We start from the raw sequence: 21,307 nt of genomic DNA, 5'->3' as shown, positions 1-21,307 counted from the left end.
GGTCATTTCTCTAAACACGCTTAGCTGTCCTCCAGTGGAGGAAGCAAATGGTGCTATTCACCCTCCCATATAAGGGGCAACTGCACAAAAAGGGGAGAGTTCGATAGCATGTGAGAACTGGCAACAGCTAAAAACGGAGGAAAGTTAGGCACAAAATTAACAGGAAGAAAGAAACAAAGACATCCAGGCAGAAAGAAACAAAGACAAAAAAAGAACAAGGAAAACAAAAAGAATGAATCACTTCACAAAAGATCGTCCTTGCAGTACAGACGTCATTCTGAGAACAGAAGCTTTTGGGAGTGTTCTAAGCATTAACAGGGAAGGCCGGCCCCCTGCTGGACAAAAGAGATCAATGCTGCCTCATAGCTCCAAGCATCACAATGCTGACAAAATGTTACTAAAAATGGGAGGGGGGAAAAATCACATATCTAAAATTGTGCAAAACATCTTTTTATTATGTTTTTCACTTGCTGCTTTCATAACCTCGATTTACACAGAGCACTGACACACAAGAAGAACAATACGACAGAACTGGGCCGACCTGCTAGAAGCACAACCAAGAGACCATAGGCAGAACCGGGGGATGGCATTCATCATCAGCCTCTTCTTCATCTGCCATTAACACACAGATTCTATGTACAATCTCTTTTCTTTTCTGAAAACAAACAAACAAACAAACAAACAAAAACCCTTCCGACATTCGAGTCCTTTCTGTTGCTTTACATCGCCTATTACATTGAGCTACGGGCATGACAAGGAGAAGGTGCATTAGTACGAGAAGTGTAATGTCTGACATGAACTCTACCGGTTGAATACCACAACTCAGACATGGACAGGTCCACTTGGGAATGCTGCATGTAGTGCTGAGCCAGTCAGTGTGAGCTGAAGGGATGCAGAGAAGGTAGACTTTAAGGTGGTGTCCTGATCTGTCTGTGGAACATTCGGAGGATAAGAGGCTCTGACCAGGCCTAAAGCAGGAGGAGGCCAGTTGAAGGGTGTCCAGTAAGGAACGTCAAAGGGGAGGACAAAGAAGCAGGGCACCCAGCTCCATCTTATGGGAAGCAGCATCCCCAACTGAGGCTCCTTCACCCAGGACATAACACATTTAAAGAAAGTAGGGATTAGGAGGAGGAACCGTAAATGTGAGAAATAATGCGTTTTTGTTCTCTCATTTTTCAATATAGGTGTCTGTGCTTACGCTGATAAACTGCAGTAAACATCTTTCTGCCGTGTATGCGTGCACTTGTGAATGGTGTGGGTGTGTGGGTGGGTGGGTGGATGAGTTGGTGCGCGCGTGCGTGCGTGTGTGTGTTTGTGTGCACGTGCACGTGTGTGTGTGGGGGTGTTTGCGTGTGTGTGCACGCTCTTCTGTCATATTGCGAACCGGAGACAAAAAGAAAGGAAATTGATTTCACCAGAAGGAATTGTTGAACAAAAGCAACTCCAGAGATAACTGCATCTTGGATATTAATATGTGTCATTACTCAAAGAATATGAAAGTAAACAGATCAAGAGGATAATGCTTTTACAAATACAATAAGAGTGCATGTGGATCCATCACTTACTATCCACAGACTAAAAAATGTAATAAACATTTTTAAATTACTTTGCTTTTTATGGATATTCAGAATGATAAACATTCAGGGGCAATGGGCTTGAGGGAGTTGGGGAACTATAAAGAGTCCAGCAAAGTAGATAAGTGTTATACAGTTATGAAGCCTAGGTCTGAAAGGAAATGAGACAGCACAAGAGGATGGAATGATAGCACCCCATGCTTGAGGGAATAGCCTGAGTGACAGACTTGGACATCCAATCAGGCATTTTGATCTGCTTTAGAAGGGGCCTGGTAGGGGAGTGAGGGGACGTGGACATCCGAGCCCAAGGAGGAGTCTTGCGAAGTTCTGCCTTCTCATTAGCAGTCACCACTGGCTGCAGTGTCCGTGCAGGGAGCTTGTGACAGAGGCAGGCCTTTGTAGCATGACACATGTGTCACAAAGAGTTCCATGTGAAGTTTGCTCTGCCATTACCCCTTTTATCTCACTTCCTGCTGGTGAGGAGGAGGGTCTAACAGGCCCAAGCGCCCTAAATGGCAAACCCAACAGCAGGGGAGGGTACACACGTCCAGAGCTCCTCACAAAAGACAGGAGAAGAAAAAGAACAAAGGGAGAAAAGGAGCCCAGGGGGAAAAGGGGAAAGAGAAAGAGACACTCGGCTCTCTTCTGCCTCTGTGCTTTGAGGAAAGCTGAGGCAGAGCCTCATCTGGCTGTTTCTATGGCAAGGGGCCAAGAACATGCGCCCAGAGCCCCTGCACATGGCCCCAGGAAGCCCCTCTCAGCTGGAGTAGATCTGAGTGCCAATCACACGCATGATCTCCTTCTGTACCTTGGGCTCCTGGGTGTTAATGTTGGCATCTCCTACCTGGCCATCCTCATATCTGTCAGAGGGTGACAGAGAGAGAGAGAGAGAGAGAGAGAGAGAGAGAGAGAGAGAGAAAACAGATAAGGTTAGTGACACTCATGCATACTAGATAATCTGTACAACTTCTAAGCAAACATACTTGCACAGACATATATACAAATGCAAATCTTTTCAGATACTCACACAAAGAAGAATCGTGTGCACACATGGTCAGAAACTGGACACACCCAGATGTTTCCATGTTTCTGGAGGTCCTTAGATGTAATTACTGTGAAAAGATATTACAACCATAATGTCATAAGCAACTTTAGACCCCCACATACTCCACCCCTGTGGTTATTCCTTCAGTATTAAATTACAAACAGTGTTTCGTGGTTTATCCTAAGATTTCAGATGAATTTCTTCTTATTGCAAGTGCAAAATATCTGCAGGGCAGACAAAACAGGGAGAATAACTCATCTCCTGCACTAATCTACACTAGCATCTATCAAGCAGCAGGAGACTGCGAACTACCAGCATTGCTTCAGGACAGTGCAATCGTGCTGAAATTCACAGAAAAACCAAGACAGCGCTTTCCGATTCTGTCACACAGGTGCAGCCGGGGGGCGAGCCGAAGTACTGTGGAAACAAAACCTGCCCGGAACTACCCTGTGAATGCCACACTATTTCCTCTGATTACACCTGGAACACTACAATGGACATCCGTTTGTAGTCACCTACCTTCACACAGGGCAATGCAGTTCAGATTCCGGCTTTGCAGAAAGCGTGACTGAATGGGACGGCTCTGTAGAGAGAAAACAGGCTTTTTTTTTTTTTTAATGCACACATATACAAATCTCTGCTGTATTTATGTCAGCACAAAGAACTTAAATGAGGCAAGATCCCATAAGCTGAGGTTGGTAAAACCCTGTACCTGTGGGATTGTGTTCATACGGTTGTAGCGCTGGACCAGTTCATCTTTAGTTGGCATCCGATGTTGTCCTTTACCCATTCCTGCACAAAAGATGTATGTATGCACATATGTAAGAAGGCACACACACACACACACACTCACACACAAACACACACACTTACACAAACTCAAATGCACACATACATAAAAGCTTTAGACCAAAGCCCCATAAATAATACCACTTCATACAATATTAAATGTATACTACTTCCACTAAAGCCCATGCATCACTAAACAAATAAAAGAGTTCGCAGAGCACATGATCAATGAATCACACACACACACAAGGTCCTGAAGTGCAGAATATGAAATGTTTTTAAATGTCTGACAGTGACTACATTAAATGGTCCACACTTGATAGCAGAGGATTTCAGAAATGCTTATACTTTATTAATATATAAAAAAAAGTTAAACATGTGTACAACATTAACTTTACCTTGACTGTAAGCACACATATACACTGCCTGGCCAAAAAAAAAAAAAAAAGGTCACCACCTGGATTTAACTAAGCAAATAGGTAAGAGCCTCCCATTGGATAATTACTGCATGGGTAATTATGTTTCAGCTGGCAAGTTATTTAACCCAACTGATGCAGTGAGTAGCTTCTCATTTGTTAAACAACCATGTCGAAAGGTACATCCTGTGGTCGTGGAAAAGATGTTAATCTGTTTCAGAAGGGTCAAATTATTGGCATGCATCAAGCAGAGAAAACATCTAAGGAGATTGCTGAAACTACTAAAATCGGGTTAAGAACTATCCAACACATGATTAAAAAGTGGAAGGATAGTGGGGAAACATCGTCTTCCAGGAAGGAATGTAGTGAGAAAAAAAACCTGAATGATCGTGATCAGCGATCACTTAAACGTGTGCTGAAATCAAATCGTAGAAAAACAACAGTGGATATGTTTAATAGTGAAAGTAAGAGCATTTATACGCACAATGCAAAGGGAACTCAAGGGATTGGGACTAAACAGCTGTGTAGCCTTAAGAAAACACTTGTCAGTGAGGCTAACCGACAAAAATGGCTTCAGTTTGCTAGGGAGCATAAAGTTTGGACTCTGGTGCAATGGAAGAAGGTCATGTGGTCTGATGAGTCCAGATTGACCCTGTTCCAGAGTGATGGGTGCATCAGGGTGAGAAGAGATGCGGCTGAAGTGATGCACCCATCATGCCTAGTGCCTACCGTACAAACCTGTGGGGGCAGTGCTATGATCTGGGGTTTCTGCAGTTGGTCAGGTCTGGGTTCAGCAATGTTATGTGCCCAAAGAATGAGATCAGCTGACTACCTGAATATACTGAACGACCGGGTTATTCCATCAATTGATTTTTTCTTCCCTGATGGCGCGGGCATATTCCAAAATGACAATGCCAGGATTCATCGGGCTCAAATTGTGAAAGCGTGGTTCAGGGAGCACGAGACATCGTTTTCACACATGGATTGGCTACCACAGAGTCCAGACCTGAACCCCATTGAGAATCTTTGGGATGTGCTGAAGAAGACTTTGCATAGTGGTTCAAATCTCCCATCATCAGTACAAGATCTTGGGGAAAAATTAATGCAACTCTGGACAGAAATAAATGTTGTGACATTGCAGAAGCTTGTGGAAACGATGACACAGCGAATGCTTGTCATAATCAAAGCTAAAGGTGGTCCAACAAAATATTAGAGTGTGTGACCTTTTTTTTGGCCAGGCAATGTAACTTCAAATGTAAATTATTTCCAGATTTTAATTAACACAATATTTACTTACAAGTAAGATCATGGCTATAATATAACTGTCCCATGAAAATCTTTGTTTTGAGTTTTGCTATAAGGGAGTGCTTATGAGTTTAAACAAATAGATTATAGCTTATCTCACAGATGATTCAAGCATAACTTTCAAAAACTAAAGTACTGAATACATAAATTGCAACATCTAAAGCACAAACAGATTTTCAACCATCACAGAAGCCATACAGCAGGAAAGAATGTGCTAAAGTCAAAGAAATGTAAATTTCATTCAGTAAAACTACAAAGATGCTTAATTTGCATCTTTATTTATATCTTTACATATTCACATTTACACATCTACAGGCTGAGCATCATTCTGAACATCATTATACCTGCTGAATTCTAGCCAAAATGTGAAAAAAAAAAAAAAAAAAACAGCTTGCAAGTGATCAGTGGTGTTGTGACGGCAAAAGTGTGACAGACTCAGAAAACTGCTTCAAATTCATTCACTGGATCCAAAACCGACAAAGCAGCAATAGCCATTCTAACCACCTGTAATGCACCCTCTGCCGCCTAGTGTCATGAAGTGGAGACCAGCTGCCTTCAGCGCGCGCCTGGCCAGATAAGGCAACGCGAGACTGCACGAGGACCGTGGTGATAGCACGAGCACCGGCGGTGATAGCACGAGCACCACGGCAACAGCACGCGCCAGCACCACGGTGATAGCAAGAGGGGGGGAACGAGCGCGAGACTGAAGCATGGCGCCAGGCGCAGGTCCTACCTGAGTAGCCGAAGGATATGCTGGAGATGGGGCTGAGATAGATGCCCTTCCCATAGGCTGCCCCATGCAGCTAGGGTTAAAGAGAGGGAGAGTCACTAAGAGTGCAAACCCTCCACGCACTCGCAGACCAACATACACTCACACGCACAGGACACACTCCACGGCAGAAACAAGACTGAGGAAGAACAGACAGAGAAAGCTGAAGTGCTATCAAGCAGTGAGAAGTGTCCAGGTGTCCAGAGTTGCCTTTATGCATGTAGCGCCACTATCATTTTTGCTGGCTTGTGTGGATTTCTGTCAGAATCGTTCGTTTTGTGAAACGGTGAAACCACAGCAAAATTCTGCAATTTAACATGCATAATTGGCTCCAAACTGCCATTATATGCACATCGACAAGAAAAAAAGGAAAAAGGAAACACAATCAACAAGAGTAGAAAGATGATGCCATGATACAAGGAGGTGAACAGATACAAAGAGGTTCATGAAAAGAGAAAGTAGAAATGCAAGCCTGCAGAGCAGGCGATGAAAATGACAATAACGATGATGACAATAAGATGATAAAGGCAATAACATGAACTGGAGTGAAGTGTTAAATGAAAAGCATTGTAACCCTGACTGCCAAATGACTGTTATTATCCACTACCACCAACTCCTCCAAAAGGAGAAAATTAACATGATCTATAGACAAGGGAAGGAATGCAAAGTATAGAGGTAGAAATCAGAATGGAATTGGAAGGCATTAGTGGAAAACTCAAGATATATGAAGTTCCAGGATACTGTGCCATGCTCAGTACTGATTTTGTGCTAGCTGTAAGTAATATACCTGTTCAACAGGATATTTCTTTTCGACACGCTGGTCCACATTTTGTTGTTGAACATACCACATGAATATAATATGACTAGTCTTGCCTTATGCACATAAGACAGAGGTAGCCGGCTGATCTGCAGTATTGGGTAGTCTGACAACCTAGTTGATAAAGATTTAGAGTAAAGACACAATGTACCTAATTACTCACTTTGTGCCTCATTAATCCTCAGTAAAACCTAGTCCTTGACGCCCACCTGACCCCACCATTTTAGCCAGGAAGGTGCATAACATCAGTTAGACTACTAGGTAACAACTCTCCCACCTCCCCACACCCCAATGCCACTTGCAGGAGCTTAGCAGTTAACATGCACCCAGAGTTGAACAAATGTTGTCCAATGGGACAATGTATCTTAGATCAGCTGACTGATGTTATTTACATACCTGCAGTTTGGTATAAGAGGCATTGACTAGTCCATTTCTCAGAACAGAGTGCCAGTTCTCTATATGAGAACCACTGCAGTGATGCAAAGTGAGAGAGGAACACAGAAAGAGGCATATAAATATATATAAATTAATATAGGACTTACATTTTTAAATACAGCCTATGCTTAAATACAAAAGTCTGTTAGGCAAAAATCACCACATTCAATGTCTATATTATAGATAGATAGATTTTTGCAGACTTTTGTATATCTATATATGTGTGTGTGTGTGTGTGTGTGTGTGTGTGTGTGTAGCATAATTTTTTATGTTAAGTATCTTATGAGCCTAGTTAGTAAACACACATTTACATTTTTAGTGTTCACACATTTAGCATGCTATTGATTCTACACAAGGGGGAGTTAATAGCACACAAGAAGGGTTTCAATGTAAGAAAGCTGCTTTGCAACACTGACACTGTACAACCTTGTTGCACAATGATGATTAGAAATTACTTTGAAATATTCTGCATGTGAATAAGAACAAGCCATTTATATGAGCCTTTGTTTGCCGTTGTCTGAATATTGGGGGTGTGTGAGAGCCTCATCATTACTCTATTAGAAGAACACCTTCTCAAATAGAACAAGGGGTCATAATGAGATTACAGTATCTTTATATCTAAGGACAGTGAAGTTGCTGAAAAAAGAACACAAAGCCCTTGTGAGTCCCAGTTGTGCAAAATTTAGAATCCATCTGATTTCTAAATGTAGAAAGTCTAGAGATAGATTCCAGCTTTCAAGCAGTGTGCAGGCTCCAAATTCAGATGTTGCCAGTGAGATTAATTGCTGTTTACTGAAAAGAAAATGTTTAGTCCCACTTTTTCTTGGCTAAAAGTTAAAAAGACACTTTCATCTGTATAGCACTGACAGAGGTGCATTCACCAAAAAAAAAAAAAAAACTAAAGAAAGAAAATAGCCAAGCTTTTGTGGAGCTGCAGCAGTTGTGTAGCAACTCTGGCTCAGGATGCTGAGTCAGACTGTGGTAGGGTACGGAGTGCGTGTGGGGTGCGGTACTGCGGAGACAGCGGCTCACTGGAAGGCAAAGGTGCTGCCGTAGAGCTTCTTGGCCGTGCGGAATCGGGCTTCTTTAGCCGGCGGGCTGCTCAGGAGCAGGAACTGGTGGGACGTATGCATGAACTTCAGCTGCTGTACAGACGGATAAGTTACCCAGGCAGACGGATGGAGAGACAAAGAGAAAGAATTAGCAAGCAGCAAGGAAGAATAATGCACGCCTACGTAATAGTAATAAATTCAGAGAGGACTTTATTTGTGCGACTTTAGTATGAACTCTATACTGTACCCTGCTCAGAGGCAGTTTGACAATATGAGACCGGTTGCTGGATATTATCCTGCACACAGCAAAGTAGCATAAAAAGAAATAGTAGAATTTTTTTTTTTTTTTAAATAGAAGAGTAGGTGACAGAGTAGTGTGTGTAAAATTATGATACCAGATCTACAGAACAAGAATTTGTAAAGGATATGCATCTGTAAAGAATGATATTTTATCAAGTTTGTCACTTACCACTGCAGTAGTGGATGAGCCAGAGGGTCTAGTTTATCCATCTGTTTCTTTATCTCTAGATATGATCCCTGTGAATACAGGGCCACAGTAATACTCAACAGGAACACATTCATCATGCATTCACACCAAAGGCAATCTCAGTACAGGAATGTCAATGACAGACACACTCATGGTAGGTCTGGTTCACTCATAGTTCTAAACCCATTTCTAAAGACATGTCATCTGAAACTCACAGAAGAGAGGCTTTGCACTAGGCTTCAATGTTATTGTTGCTACGTGTTAATGACCTGGCTCGCAGATGTACCTGGGTCATCTCACGTATAGACATCACACTGTCCAACGCCTTCTGCAGTCTTTCATAATTCTTCTTCTGTGGCCAGCCAGCCAAAGAAAGAGACACACAGCATGCAAGAAAAAGAATTAAGAGAAAATAGGACAAGAGTGATTAATGGTGACATGCACAGATTGTGTAAGTGTTCACATTTTCATAGAACACTATTTTCTAAGTAACTGTAAATGCAGGCAATTCTGAGATTTCATAAGCTATTAGCAAACAGATTGATCAAGTTATTCCTACAGTGCAAATTAGATTTGAGAGACATCCTCTGAGCGGAGAAGTATATAATACTTTTTATTTTCATTTTCATTATATTTCTAATATAATAATAATAATAATAATAATAATAACAAAAATCATATAAATATGAAAATAAATTTAAGAGACAACTACAAAATAATTTACTATTTACTGGTACGTCTTTCAGTTTTATTACATAAACTACTGACATTTCTCCTAAAATCCAAATGAAAGCATAATAATTTTCAGAAAATGACAACTGGTGAACATAAAAGATGTTTTATGTTCTAAAATGTTTTATGTTATAAAGTGTTTTTATAAATGTGTTTATCAGGTGATAAAATCAGGTGTTCTGTGGATCAGCTTAAGTGTGAATACACATTAGAAGGAGAAAATTGACTGATTTGAATATTGTTATTACATCATAATTCTATTGCGTTATTACTATGTGTAATTACAATATATTATAGTTATTACACCATGATTACACAATGACATTACAATGCACTATTATCGTGTAATTATACTGTGTTATTAAATTGTCATAACATAGTAATTATGGTATAATATAGTAACACGTTTATAGTGTGCTATAGTCATTTATTGCATAGTAATTACAAGGTGTTGATACATTGTGTTAATACATGGTTATTACTATGTGTTACTATGTTATTACAATGCATTATTACATTGTAGTTACAATGCATTGTTACTGTTATTACAATGTATTTTTACATTGTAGTCACAATGTGTTATTACATTGTTATTACATGGCAATTACAATGTATTAATAATGTGTGTTATTACCATGTATTATTTCAATGTGTTGTTGCATGGTAATTACAATGTGTTACATTGTTCTTACAATATGTTATTACATAGTAAGTGCAATATTACAAAGTTACTAACATTATTCCAATGTGTTATTACTATGTTACTATCTATTAGAATGCAATATTACAATTTGTTATTACAATGTGTTACATTGCATTAAGTTATTACAACATTTCATTTTAATACTGTGAGTATTAAAGAAGAGTGTGTGGGGGTGAACAGTGGCTCATTATCACTCAAAGAAGCAGGCACTCAAACTGGCCATTCTGAAGGGAACTGTGTTGCCAAGGTGAGAAGGGTGCAGTGACTGATCTTTGCCATAACTGGACCGAAGCATGTCAGACATTTCATTACAACAATTTAATTAAGGAACTGCGTTACCTCTATAAAGGGGTTATAATAGATTCCCTTTAAAAATGAGTGGTGCATGATCAGAAAGGAAGGGGCAAAGCATATATCTGGTCAACAATTAATGCTTCTTCATTTTATACAGAAGATCTGGAGAGCTAACTAGATTTAAAGCCATTTAAAACATGACTAATCAGAAAGCTTTTGTTTGTCCTCTTATCATAGATAAGCTTGCCACAACACAGGTTAATAAGTCATTGGATGTTGTTATTCATCCAATAATGACAAATTGTTAATTTGATTAGAAAGATTATTCAAACCATGATTAAAACACTCCATTGATGTAATGTCCCTGTTTGAGACACATATTCTATTGAAGACTTTTATATGCTGTCCTACTCTGCTATGGAGACAATAAATTGTGAATTTGTGAAGGTTAATTTAATTGTAGTTAAGTAATTAGTAGTAGGCTCAGTAGTTTAACTGAATGAAGATTATATTAATATAAAAACTCAATGCACAAAATATGTATTTCACAAGACAATTACATGCACTGTTGGGTGAAATGATTTTGTGTTTGTAGAAGGTTAGAATATCGTTAACCTATGCCTCAACTGTCCACCATCCCTTCCTGAAAACACAACAATCAAGGTGGAAAACACTGACGCGTAATCACTAATAAGCACCTCTGACAGCCTGCACTCCTGAACTTTACTCAACCACAACCTACACAATTTCACAGAGATCTACTGTGAATCTACTATTAATTGAGTCTTTTTTTTTACCCTCTTACTTGTATATTTATCCCTAATGTTACTATGTGCATACTGTAAACAGTGGTGGTGTGTTTTTGCCTCATGCCTTGTGTATTTATTCCATGGTTGTCAGTAATGGCAGTGAAGGACACCTGTAGGGCTGCTACCTAGCACAGCATGTCCTTTTTAACGGCACAGTGCCCGCCTCCTAGACCCCTCCCTATGTTTGTGTGTGTTTTGCATGCAAGGTCACGCCCCTCCTGTGTATCACAGCTTGTTCCTTGTTTTACGTTTTACCATGTATATATAAAGTCCTGTTTAGTAGTTAGTCTTTGTTTGTGTTTAACCCATGTATGCTGTGTTCAGCCAACCTGTTGTGCGCTAAGTGTTTTGTCCATTCCTTACGCTCTTATGTAGAGTTGTTGCTGAGTGTTTTTCTTGTTTTGGTTTATTTGTCATGTGAAATAAACATCTGTGTTTATGAAAAAGATGGCCCACCTCTGCATCCTGCCTTGCCTCCCCATGTTACAGATATATGACATTTTTCTTTGGTTTGGTTCTTTGAATTATTGAATTCTTTCGTTTGGTTCTTTGACATTTTGAAATTTGTCTTTGCTCCATTACTTGGGATCTTATGAATGCCCCAGTCACCTTTGGGTTGAAAGCGAGCGTTTTGGGATCGTTGGGGTCAACCACCGATGGATAGGGTTCAAAGATGATGCTCTTCCGGGGAGATTCCAAAGCAGCTCTGCACATGGCAACGAGAAGATCGACCACCTGCAGAATGAGAGGTGACAGGAATGATGATGCGGCAGTTGTTTCCTGTACTGCCCATAGCTCAAATTGTAAAGGAAAGAGACCTGTACTGAAGTTGTTTCCTGTACATGCTATGTGCACAAACAGAATTATGCGCCCATTCTGGAGAAGAAGGAATGCCACCAACAAATGTTCTCCTTGGATTTCCACCACATAGTTATGCATGATTAGACCATATCCAGACATCTTTGAAATTCGGTTAGTGTGTACGCACCTCAGCTCCTGTAGCCACCTCTTCTGCTGCTCCTGACATCACTCCCAGTGTATAGAAAGAAAACACACACAACTCCCTGGTGCAAACCGCAGGCTTGAAAAAAAAAAAAAAGTAAAATAACATAGTTATTAGGAGAAAAATACACCATAGTTATTAGACAACAACTCTGCTGAATTATGGTCCTATATTCGCAGGATAATAATAGTGTTTTCTGGACAAATTTTAATTTTATTCTTTACCAAAAGAAGCAAATCGCCATTAAAGGATATGTAATGGGCCACCTTGAGCATGGAGCCGTTCTGAAAGACGTGCTGCTCGTCACACACCACGCAGTACTCGTTGAGTGTGGGGATGCGCTGCTCCGAGTACTTCATTATCTGGGAGGTGAGAGCAAGAGAGAGGGGGGAAAACATACAGATGAAAGGAACATGGACTACCTCAGGAATACTGTGCTGTTCATAACTGCTTCCGACTGGGCACAAGAGCAGAGAAGAACAGAAATGCTGTTCCACAAAGACAAGCAGGGCAATCTGACTTTACAGGTTCTCATTTATGTTCAGGTTCAAGTAACTGAGTAACACCATGTATGGGACAATACCTTGGATGTAGCTACACTTCTTTGAGGCTCTGAGATCTCGTTAAAGTACTCGACAAAACTTCATTGTCATTCTGTTCTATTGAAGTCTGACTTATCCAGCAGAGAGACAATGTCATGAAATTGTGAATATTATTAATAGGCTGCTCCGGTAGCTCACTGGGCATAGCAGGTAGCACAAGGTGCTATCAACATTAATGTCATTGATTAAACACTAATGTCAACACTAATCCCTAATGTCATGGGACTGACTGCCCGGCAGCACACATACTACAACATTCTACTACTACTAGCGATTATGTCCAGAACATCTGCCTAATGCTGTACATGTATTGTTAGCAGTATGATTGGCACTAGCTGACAACACAGCTTTAATACCTATAAGAATGCAGCTCAAGACATTTTAACATTACTTACAATAGAAAAAGGCATCATTCATCCCTTTTCCCCCAATTCTTGTCTTCAGTGTCTCTGTGACCGGCACACTTGCCATTTGGCAAAATTTGACTTCTTGCTTAGTTCTGTTCTGTGTTCATATGCAATCTACCTCTAAATGTTCATACCACTCCTTCCTAAAATCAGTCCAGCAAAGCTGCACTTCACAAAAACATTGATGAATAAATTAAAAGTGAGATATTCAATACAATGTGACACATCACTAATGATTTTGCAGGATTATGGCAGATAATCAATGATGCTGCATGAATCATGCATATTTTTTAATAAGCAAAACAGAAACGTACTGCGTTAGCAGTTACTGCCATAGCAAGCATCATTTAAATCAACTCAGTCAGTACACTACAAAGCCATGCTGGAAGATGAGGTTATTTTATCATGTGATGAATTTCCTCCTTTTTCTGACCATAGCAACAATTAATAACAACACTGCATGAGAAGAAAGCAATGCTCTGTTAGAGGTCAGACTGAGACGAGGTTGGTGTGGCCCAGAGCTGTGTGTACCTGCACTAAGAAACCGTACTCCAGGGTGGGGATGTTCTTGCAGTGCCCGCCCGCCTGGGATGAGAAAAACAATTCAATCAGCTGCCGCGTGGTAATCTGCGCAGGGGCCCTGCCCGCCGGGACGGCCACAGTCTGATGGGTCAATGGAAACAAAGCATTATGGGAAAGGATGCCAGGCAGCCACGTTAGGCAGACGGAGACGATGGGGAGAGAGGCTGCAGAGAAGCTGAAGTGGGGGGTCTAGAATGACTTTAAGATGAAGAGGTGTCTGATGTCTGAATTACTTGAACAGGAGATTTTGTTGCAGCTGTTGTAGTTGTTGTTGTTGTAGATGTGAAGTAATGAATCTTTGTGGCTCTACAGTAGAGAAAAATACTAAATTTCAAGTCTTTCATTTTGAGAGAACAAAGACTTGCATGCAAAACAGAACAGTTCTTCATGTCTTTTCACCAGTGAATCAATGATTCTCAAATGAGAAATCTGCAGTTAGCTTGATTTGGACTCACTTGTATATGCATGAAGAAAAGTTTATATTACCAATTAGGCCGAGGACAGGGCTTACATTTTTATCTTACAAGTCTTTCTGGGAGGTATGTTGAAAGAGTTCATCTGCATTAAGGGCAGATTCCCCACTGGTAACAGGAACCGAGATGCTGGCAGGACAGAGCTGTGTGTGTGTGGGGGGGGGGGGACGCACTGGGTTAAAACTGCTGCCTGACCTGGCTGTTGGGGGGATAGCTGAACAGCTCCCCCTTGGGATTCTTCATAGTGCAGGAGATGGAGCGGTTCATTAGCCTGGCGACTCTTAGCTCGGGCACGCTCAGTTTGCCCTTCAGTACCGTGTCCTGGATGAGTGGGAAACTGGGAGACCTGGAGCCAAGATGGAGGCCATGGCCATGATGAATTCTGACACATCTCATCTCATATGCATGCACAGAGACTCACACTATCTAGAAAACAAAAAGGTTATAAAATGGCACATGGTAAAATCTGTTGCATTGTTTTTCAACTCCGTAATCATTTCACAAATTTAAATCTAGCCATCTGCCTCATGCCGCACATTTTGAGCACAGCTATTTCTGTAAAGATCTATTATGACAGAAGCAGTTACATTTCCACTGTCAGAACTCAGAACCAGAAAATAATATTAATAAATTATCATAATAGCATGTCTAGTTTTTGGATGAAAGCACAAAGATGACTCTTTGCTTGCAATAAGAACTACACATCAGCACCAAACAAATATCCTATGTTTGGTATGTCATACAAAAAGCTACTGAAATTTCTTTGCATCATAACTAGAGCTTGACAAATTGTACAGCAATACAAAAGCAAGCTGGTAAACTATTGTTGCGGGAGTGGCTAGTGATAAACGAGGCCGACGTGACTGTCGTACTTTGGGATTGGGGAGAAGATACTGAGGCCTGCACGGAACTTCTTAATGGTCCCTCCTGCCTTGAACCAGCTGTGCCGCTTCTCCTGCTGGGCTTTGAGGAACTCATTACTCAGGTGTTTCCATTGCTGAGAGGTGAATGTGCTCAGAATCCTGGAGGAAACATGGCAGCTATTTCAGTGAGGGGCTTTTTTTTTTTTTTTTTTTTTTTTTTTTTTAAGAGGGGAAGAAAAGCTGTCCAACTCTGTGGCTGAAAGAGTCACAGGGCAGGAAGCCGACTCTGATGCTGCTGTTGTCAAAATGAGTGCCGAAAATAAATGACAAGAACCAGGAGCACTCACTTCTTTAGCTGAAGTCCGAGGCTGAATCCGTCTTTGTTGGAGGGCTGAAACACTTCCACAGATGGCTCTGTGACAGATAATAAAATTAACACCATAATGCTGCAAACCCTAAGAAAAGCTCAGTTAGAACACACTCACACACATACACACTCTCAGACACACACACTCAGACACACACACTCAGACACACACACTCAGACACACACACTCAGACACACACACTCAGACACACACACTCAGACACACACACTCAGACACACACACTCAGACACACACAAATGCACACACAAACGCACACACAAACGCACACACAAACGCACACACTGCTTACCTGGTCCATCCAGATATTGTGAGAGGGAGAAGCGAAGTCGAAGGATGATGGGTTCTGTTCGAATTACTTTCCAGGCTGTCGCCACTTCCTCCTACACACAAAACCAGACACAGCACAATTACTTCTACTCAAAACACCAGGGAATGCTTATGTCCATTATAATTACTAAAACCATGCTAATTAGATAAATGTCATAAAAAGAAAGATTACACACATCCAGGAAACTGATGTTGATGTGAAGGTCAATATCCACATCATCGATTGTCCCATACTCTCTGTGCATTGTCGGAACAAAAAGGGGGGGGGGAAAAAGGTACATAATGCTACATTTTGGACCTTATAACAAATAACTGACAGATAGAACAACCAATCTGGTGGTGAATCATGGAGTTATATAATGAGGTGACTGTGACTGTGAGCAACCAAAGTGAACCGCACGTACGATGGAGCATTCTGGAATGTGTGCGAAAATAGCGAGACAAGCCGTGTTGGCTGAGGACTACTCCATACCTGACTGCCACTGCACCGTCTGTGTAAATGTCTTTCACAGCCTCGATGTCGGCGTCTAGCTGGGGGTGCCGGTACAGGTCTGCTGCACAGCTGCCCTGCAGGATGAGGAGAGCCATGCTCACACCCTGTAACAGAGCTGAATAGGCTGTGTCCAATATACTGAGCTCTGCTACAGAATGACCCCATAGCTGCACAGCCCCAGCATGGTTTGTGGAATGACGCTTGCTGAACAGTTTAAATCAAACACACTGGACTTTTATTTATTGACTTTTTATTTGTTTGCTTGGTTGTCATTTCAATTTTAATTGTGTTATAATTGTCTTCTCTTGTGTTAGAATTTGTCTTTTTTTTTTTGTGTTATATCTTAGATTCTTGGATTTTACCTTCAACAGATAATTCAAATAAAATTAGTAATGCTACTAGTACTAGTATTAGTATTAGTACTGCTACTGCTAGTACTGCTACATATATCATCTATGGGAATTAATTAACCAAAAAGTTTAACATTGATTCTCAGAAACAAATGCAAAATTCGCAAACTGGCTAAAGGCAAGCAACAGAGAAGCAACATTTCTGTTGATGATTTGTGATGTATTCCTCGATCTTTAACTACATTTATGAAGACTTCTTTATGTACTCTGAGCATAGAGGAATAAATTATTTTAGATAAATTAGATTTGGAGATTAGAAGTTATTGTTTTGGATGTTAACATTTTCAGATTTCGAATGACCCGAGTGGCACTACTGAAAAATCGAAGGGACATCTAATTATTATTTAGTTTTTTGTTTCCACATGTTGGGATAGATAAATGATTGACATTCAAAACAAAACAATCAACAAAAAAATAGGATTCTAGAAAGAAAGGATTGCAGTAGAGAAATAAAGTTTCTTTCATGTCACGTACAGTTAACAGTGACATTTTTACATCAGTTCTATTGTTCATACTTAAAAGCCACAGAGTAGATTTCACCATAGTGCCTTTATTGCCAATGACCCCTTCCATTCCTGCCATTTTAATATATATCAAAAACTAGGCTAGCCCCTAAAAAGTCAAGAAAGTGGGCTAGTCATCAATCAAAAGTAAAAACGTCTGTAAATTACCTCCCAAGATGACCGCGCTTTTAACGAATAGAAGAAGGGTCATTTCACTCAGTGTCTTATCCACTAAACATTTAAAGGTTGTAGTCACTGCACAGCTAGGTTAAGATTGATATTAACGTTGAATTGGAAGTATTATATGCAATGCTTTTCTTATTCACCAGCATTGCTGGACCGAGTTTTGTACCTGAATTCCATACAGGAACTGCTCTGGCTCATTCTCCCCATCTGAGTCCTCATCTGTCCAACACTGGCCTTTGACGTCCTGCACAAAAACAAAATGCTTCAAGGATAAGTCTCAAATGTCCTCATAACCTAAACAACTTTAACATTTTAAAGAAGTCTTTCAGATGACCTTTTGTTGAGTATGAGCTTGAATGAGCAATGAGAGTCAGCCGCAGAATGCAGAGAACAATATGGCATAACTGGAGAACAACTAAGTTGTCTGAAGATGTCACCAGAACGATTGCTTGAACTCAAAGGCAATAGCTAGTACATTTATATAACTTAACAACGTTTTGTACATCTCTATAATGAAACAGACTGAAATTTTAAGATAAGAAAAGAAACAATATTTCACTGTTCTATGTGTCTACTTGAAAATGTAGCCTTACCATTGGGTCAGTCATTTACAGAGACAGCTTGGACAGAGAGAGACTGTTCCCATCCATTTCACATCAACCGCCCAAAGCCACAGAATGCCACTGCTTCACTTGAGCCTGCACTTCTTCTGTTTCTATAGGAGGAATGCAGTGAGTAAAAACATACAGATTAGGGACATATTAATGATTATCTATCTGAGATTGAGAAACTACAAAATCAAATGATGATAAATGGTGAGAAAAAAAAGAGTGTTATCAGATTTAAATGGATGGTAAAGTTCACTGACCCCTCATTTTAATTTCAAAGCAGTACTTCAGGGTCCACTGCATTTGTCTCTCCTCTGCCTAATCACAATACTTTAGAATCACTCTCATTCTCTCTCTCCTCCTAATCACTGACTCTCCACCTTGCCATGTATCCTAGCAACAGAGATTTCTGGCTTGTGCCACTGTTTCATGAATCATGGTGAAATTTGTGGGGGGAAGGCTGTGTGTGTGTGTGAGAGAGAGAGAGAGAGAGAGAGAGAGAGAGAGAGAGAGAGATAGAGAGTGTGTGTGTGTGTGTGTGTGTGTGTGTGTGTGTGTGTGTGTGTTTTGGAAAGGTGCATGTGTACATGTAGGTAAGTGCATATTCAGTGTTCTAACTAAGATTTTGAAGGACAGTTTTCTCCTTGTCCGTATTTAATTTAACATTGTGTAAAGATTTAAAGATTTTAAAATAATATGATCTTTCAGTGAAAACTGCTGTTATAAAGTACCACTTAGTAACAGGGTGGGCCAGTTGGTTAGAGCTGGATAAAACTGGAGTTACTATAGGATTCCTTCAGATCTACACTGTAGGTATTCAGGGTAGTCAGTAGTCTCCTACCTGGTATGCTCCTTAACAGTGTATTTAAACAATCAACATTATTCATGGAGTAAAACATGTTTATGAGTTTGGATGGTGCTACAATGTTTAAACAGAAAGTTATAGTCGATGTTCAATACTTTTATGGTTTATATTAACCTTTGCTAATAAGCTGATGTGCACAGAGTTTAAAGACAGACTGATGCTGACGCACACCCCCACGTACTGACGCCAGCGCACAGGTGTTTACCCTCACAGCTGACTTATTTTAGAAGGTCATAAAAGGCAGAAGGTCATAAAAGGCAGAAGGTCATCCCTACTTCCCTTTGCCTCCTCAGGCTCCCCATCCTCATGAGCTCCTAGCCTCATGGCCTCTACCTCAAAAGTAGAGCCATCTTGTCTTGTCTAGTCTCCCACTGTTCAACAACCGCAAAGCCTGCCTGAATTCGTTGCATTGTATCTGTGTACGAGTTCCAGGATATGGGTTGTCTTATTCAGTTCTCCACGGTTGGTTTAAAAAATACACATGTAATGCAACCCAGCCTAACATTTAGGACCCAGACCATCAAGCAGGGATTTCATAACCAAAGACCAACCATTGCCAAACCATTATCACATTGTGTCTATTCTCACTTACATTTAAACAAATGCCCCCTCTCCCCTCCAGCCATGCCATTTCCTCAATCTCCACCCCACAACCCCTTCATCCATCCCTGTACGCTACCCCCAGGTTGTGTCACATACCGATACGATGCCCGACTCAAGTCCGCACCTCTTTAAATCCTCAGCTTTGCGACAGAGATGCTCGCAAGGGGCGCCCCTCCCCCACTTTGCTCTCTCCCGTTCCTTTCTCACTTACCTTAATAGAAGATGGAGGGAGAGGCTGCAATTCCTCTGCCTTTGTCCCAGTGACGGCTCCCCTTCTCCTGGTTTACGATGACGCCTTCAGAGTAGGAACGGAAGCAGTTCCCAGAGAGAATATTAGGAAGCAATCCCTATTTTGATGCTCTCTCTTCCTGCCTCTCTCCTTTCGTGGTTCTCTCTCCAGCCTTGCTCTGTGTATGTGTGTTTATCTATTGCAGATCTCTGCTCCCAGCTCAGTCTTATTATTTTTTTTTTTTTGCCTGACAACACAGAACGAGCTGAGCATGCTCAGTGGGACGCAGCAGCCCAGGTCATGTGATCTACAGCTGACTGGCTTTCTGGCTCAGAGGGGTGGCTGAGGAAACAGAGGAAAATGGTAATGGATTCTCTCAAACCTTGTCACTGAGATGGTAGTTTGGTAGCATTCTATTTTCTGTTCATATGAATATTGTTGTGATGTAGAAATGTAAACATCACAAGGGTAAAATGTTAACCGCAATACCTCTGGTTTTTGGTCAGAATAACCTTTTTCTGGTGACAAACCAACATGAGCTGCAGAAGACAGATTGGATTCAGAAGACGGTGAAGGAGTCTTTTCAAAGGTCATTGTGCCATATTCAACGTACCAGGAATTGTTTCTTATGATTATCTGCTGGGTTATTAATGCTTATCTCAGAGTTTGCTTAGCTTGTGTCATTTGTTTCACCAGGCATTAATTAATCTGGTGAAGTCCATAGCAGAGAGAGAGAGAGAGAGAGAGATGGGGGGTGGGGGGGGGGACTCATAACTGTGAGAGCGATGACTCATAACTGTGACATCACTCAGCATATGCTGTCTCATATCCTGCTTAGAAGAGTCCCCTTGGTGAATTACATATGCGCATTTGAGATAAAAAGCCAGACTTATCACATATACTGTGCATATAGTTCCATTATATAGTGGTTCTGTTTACAATGTAATGCTGGAAATGCCACAATAATGATAATGGTAACTAAGGGAAACTCAATACAGTATTGACTTTCAAATTTGAATAAGAACTCCAGTCTGCATAGCAGAAAGAATCTGCATTTCATTGCCCCACAATCTAGTCATAAAATCATAAAATCTTTTTGTCAGAAAGAAACTCTCTTGAACACTCACTATATAAATAAAACATTGTAACTAATATATATATATATATATATATATATATATATATATATATATATATATATATATGTATGTATGTATGTATGTATGTATGTATGTATGTATGTGTGTTGCTAGTGTTGTTTCTGTATTAGGATAACTGAGAGGACTTGCCATGAACACAACTGCAATTCAAACATATAACATTTGTAATGCACATTTGTAATACTTTAACTTTTAATTACTCATGTACTCACAGGCTTTTTAAATTAACGTTACAGTAAGTTAACATACTGGACAATTTGATCTTGTCCTCAGCAGCAGACAGGGTGCATTTGCAGTGGGACTGTCTAGTAGATTATAATGCAGAGTGACAGGCAGTGGGTAGATCAGACGTTGTGGACTGATCAGATTGCAGGTTT

General features: G+C 40.6%; 1 protein-coding gene across 3 annotated transcripts; it reads right to left on the bottom strand.

Moving 5' to 3' along the window:
- Positions 1–1,292: 1,292 nt before the first annotated feature.
- parp6a (poly (ADP-ribose) polymerase family, member 6a) lies at positions 1,293–20,009 on the bottom strand. 3 transcript variants are annotated; one of them, XM_027007999.2, is made up of 23 exons: positions 19,753–20,009; positions 18,059–18,180; positions 17,632–17,709; positions 16,346–16,440; positions 16,050–16,110; positions 15,836–15,926; positions 15,505–15,571; positions 15,167–15,316; positions 14,490–14,640; positions 13,771–13,902; positions 12,497–12,592; positions 12,216–12,308; positions 11,837–11,962; positions 8,976–9,041; positions 8,672–8,739; positions 8,450–8,498; positions 8,183–8,295; positions 7,112–7,184; positions 5,863–5,932; positions 3,332–3,411; positions 3,139–3,202; positions 2,602–2,686; positions 1,293–2,434 (listed from the first exon to the last, which is right to left on the bottom strand). In XM_027007999.2, exons 2-23 carry the CDS (start codon positions 18,071–18,073, stop codon positions 2,332–2,334), a joined length of 1,926 nt encoding a protein of 641 aa, XP_026863800.1. In that variant the 5' UTR covers positions 18,074–18,180; positions 19,753–20,009; the 3' UTR covers positions 1,293–2,331. The 3 variants fall into 3 exon arrangements, with proteins under 3 accessions (XP_026863800.1, XP_026863802.1, XP_026863801.1); XM_027008001.2 differs by having other exon boundaries at positions 13,771–13,824; XM_027008000.2 differs by lacking the exon at positions 19,753–20,009 and adding an exon at positions 19,638–19,700.
- Between the last annotated feature and the right edge of the window lie 1,298 nt (positions 20,010–21,307).

The sequence above is a fragment of the Electrophorus electricus genome, chromosome 4, assembly GCF_013358815.1.
Source record: "Electrophorus electricus isolate fEleEle1 chromosome 4, fEleEle1.pri, whole genome shotgun sequence".
Lineage (NCBI taxonomy): Eukaryota > Metazoa > Chordata > Actinopteri > Gymnotiformes > Gymnotidae > Electrophorus > Electrophorus electricus.
The sequence above is the reverse complement of the archived record's forward strand: the minus strand, read 5'-3'. Positions and strand labels throughout refer to the sequence as shown.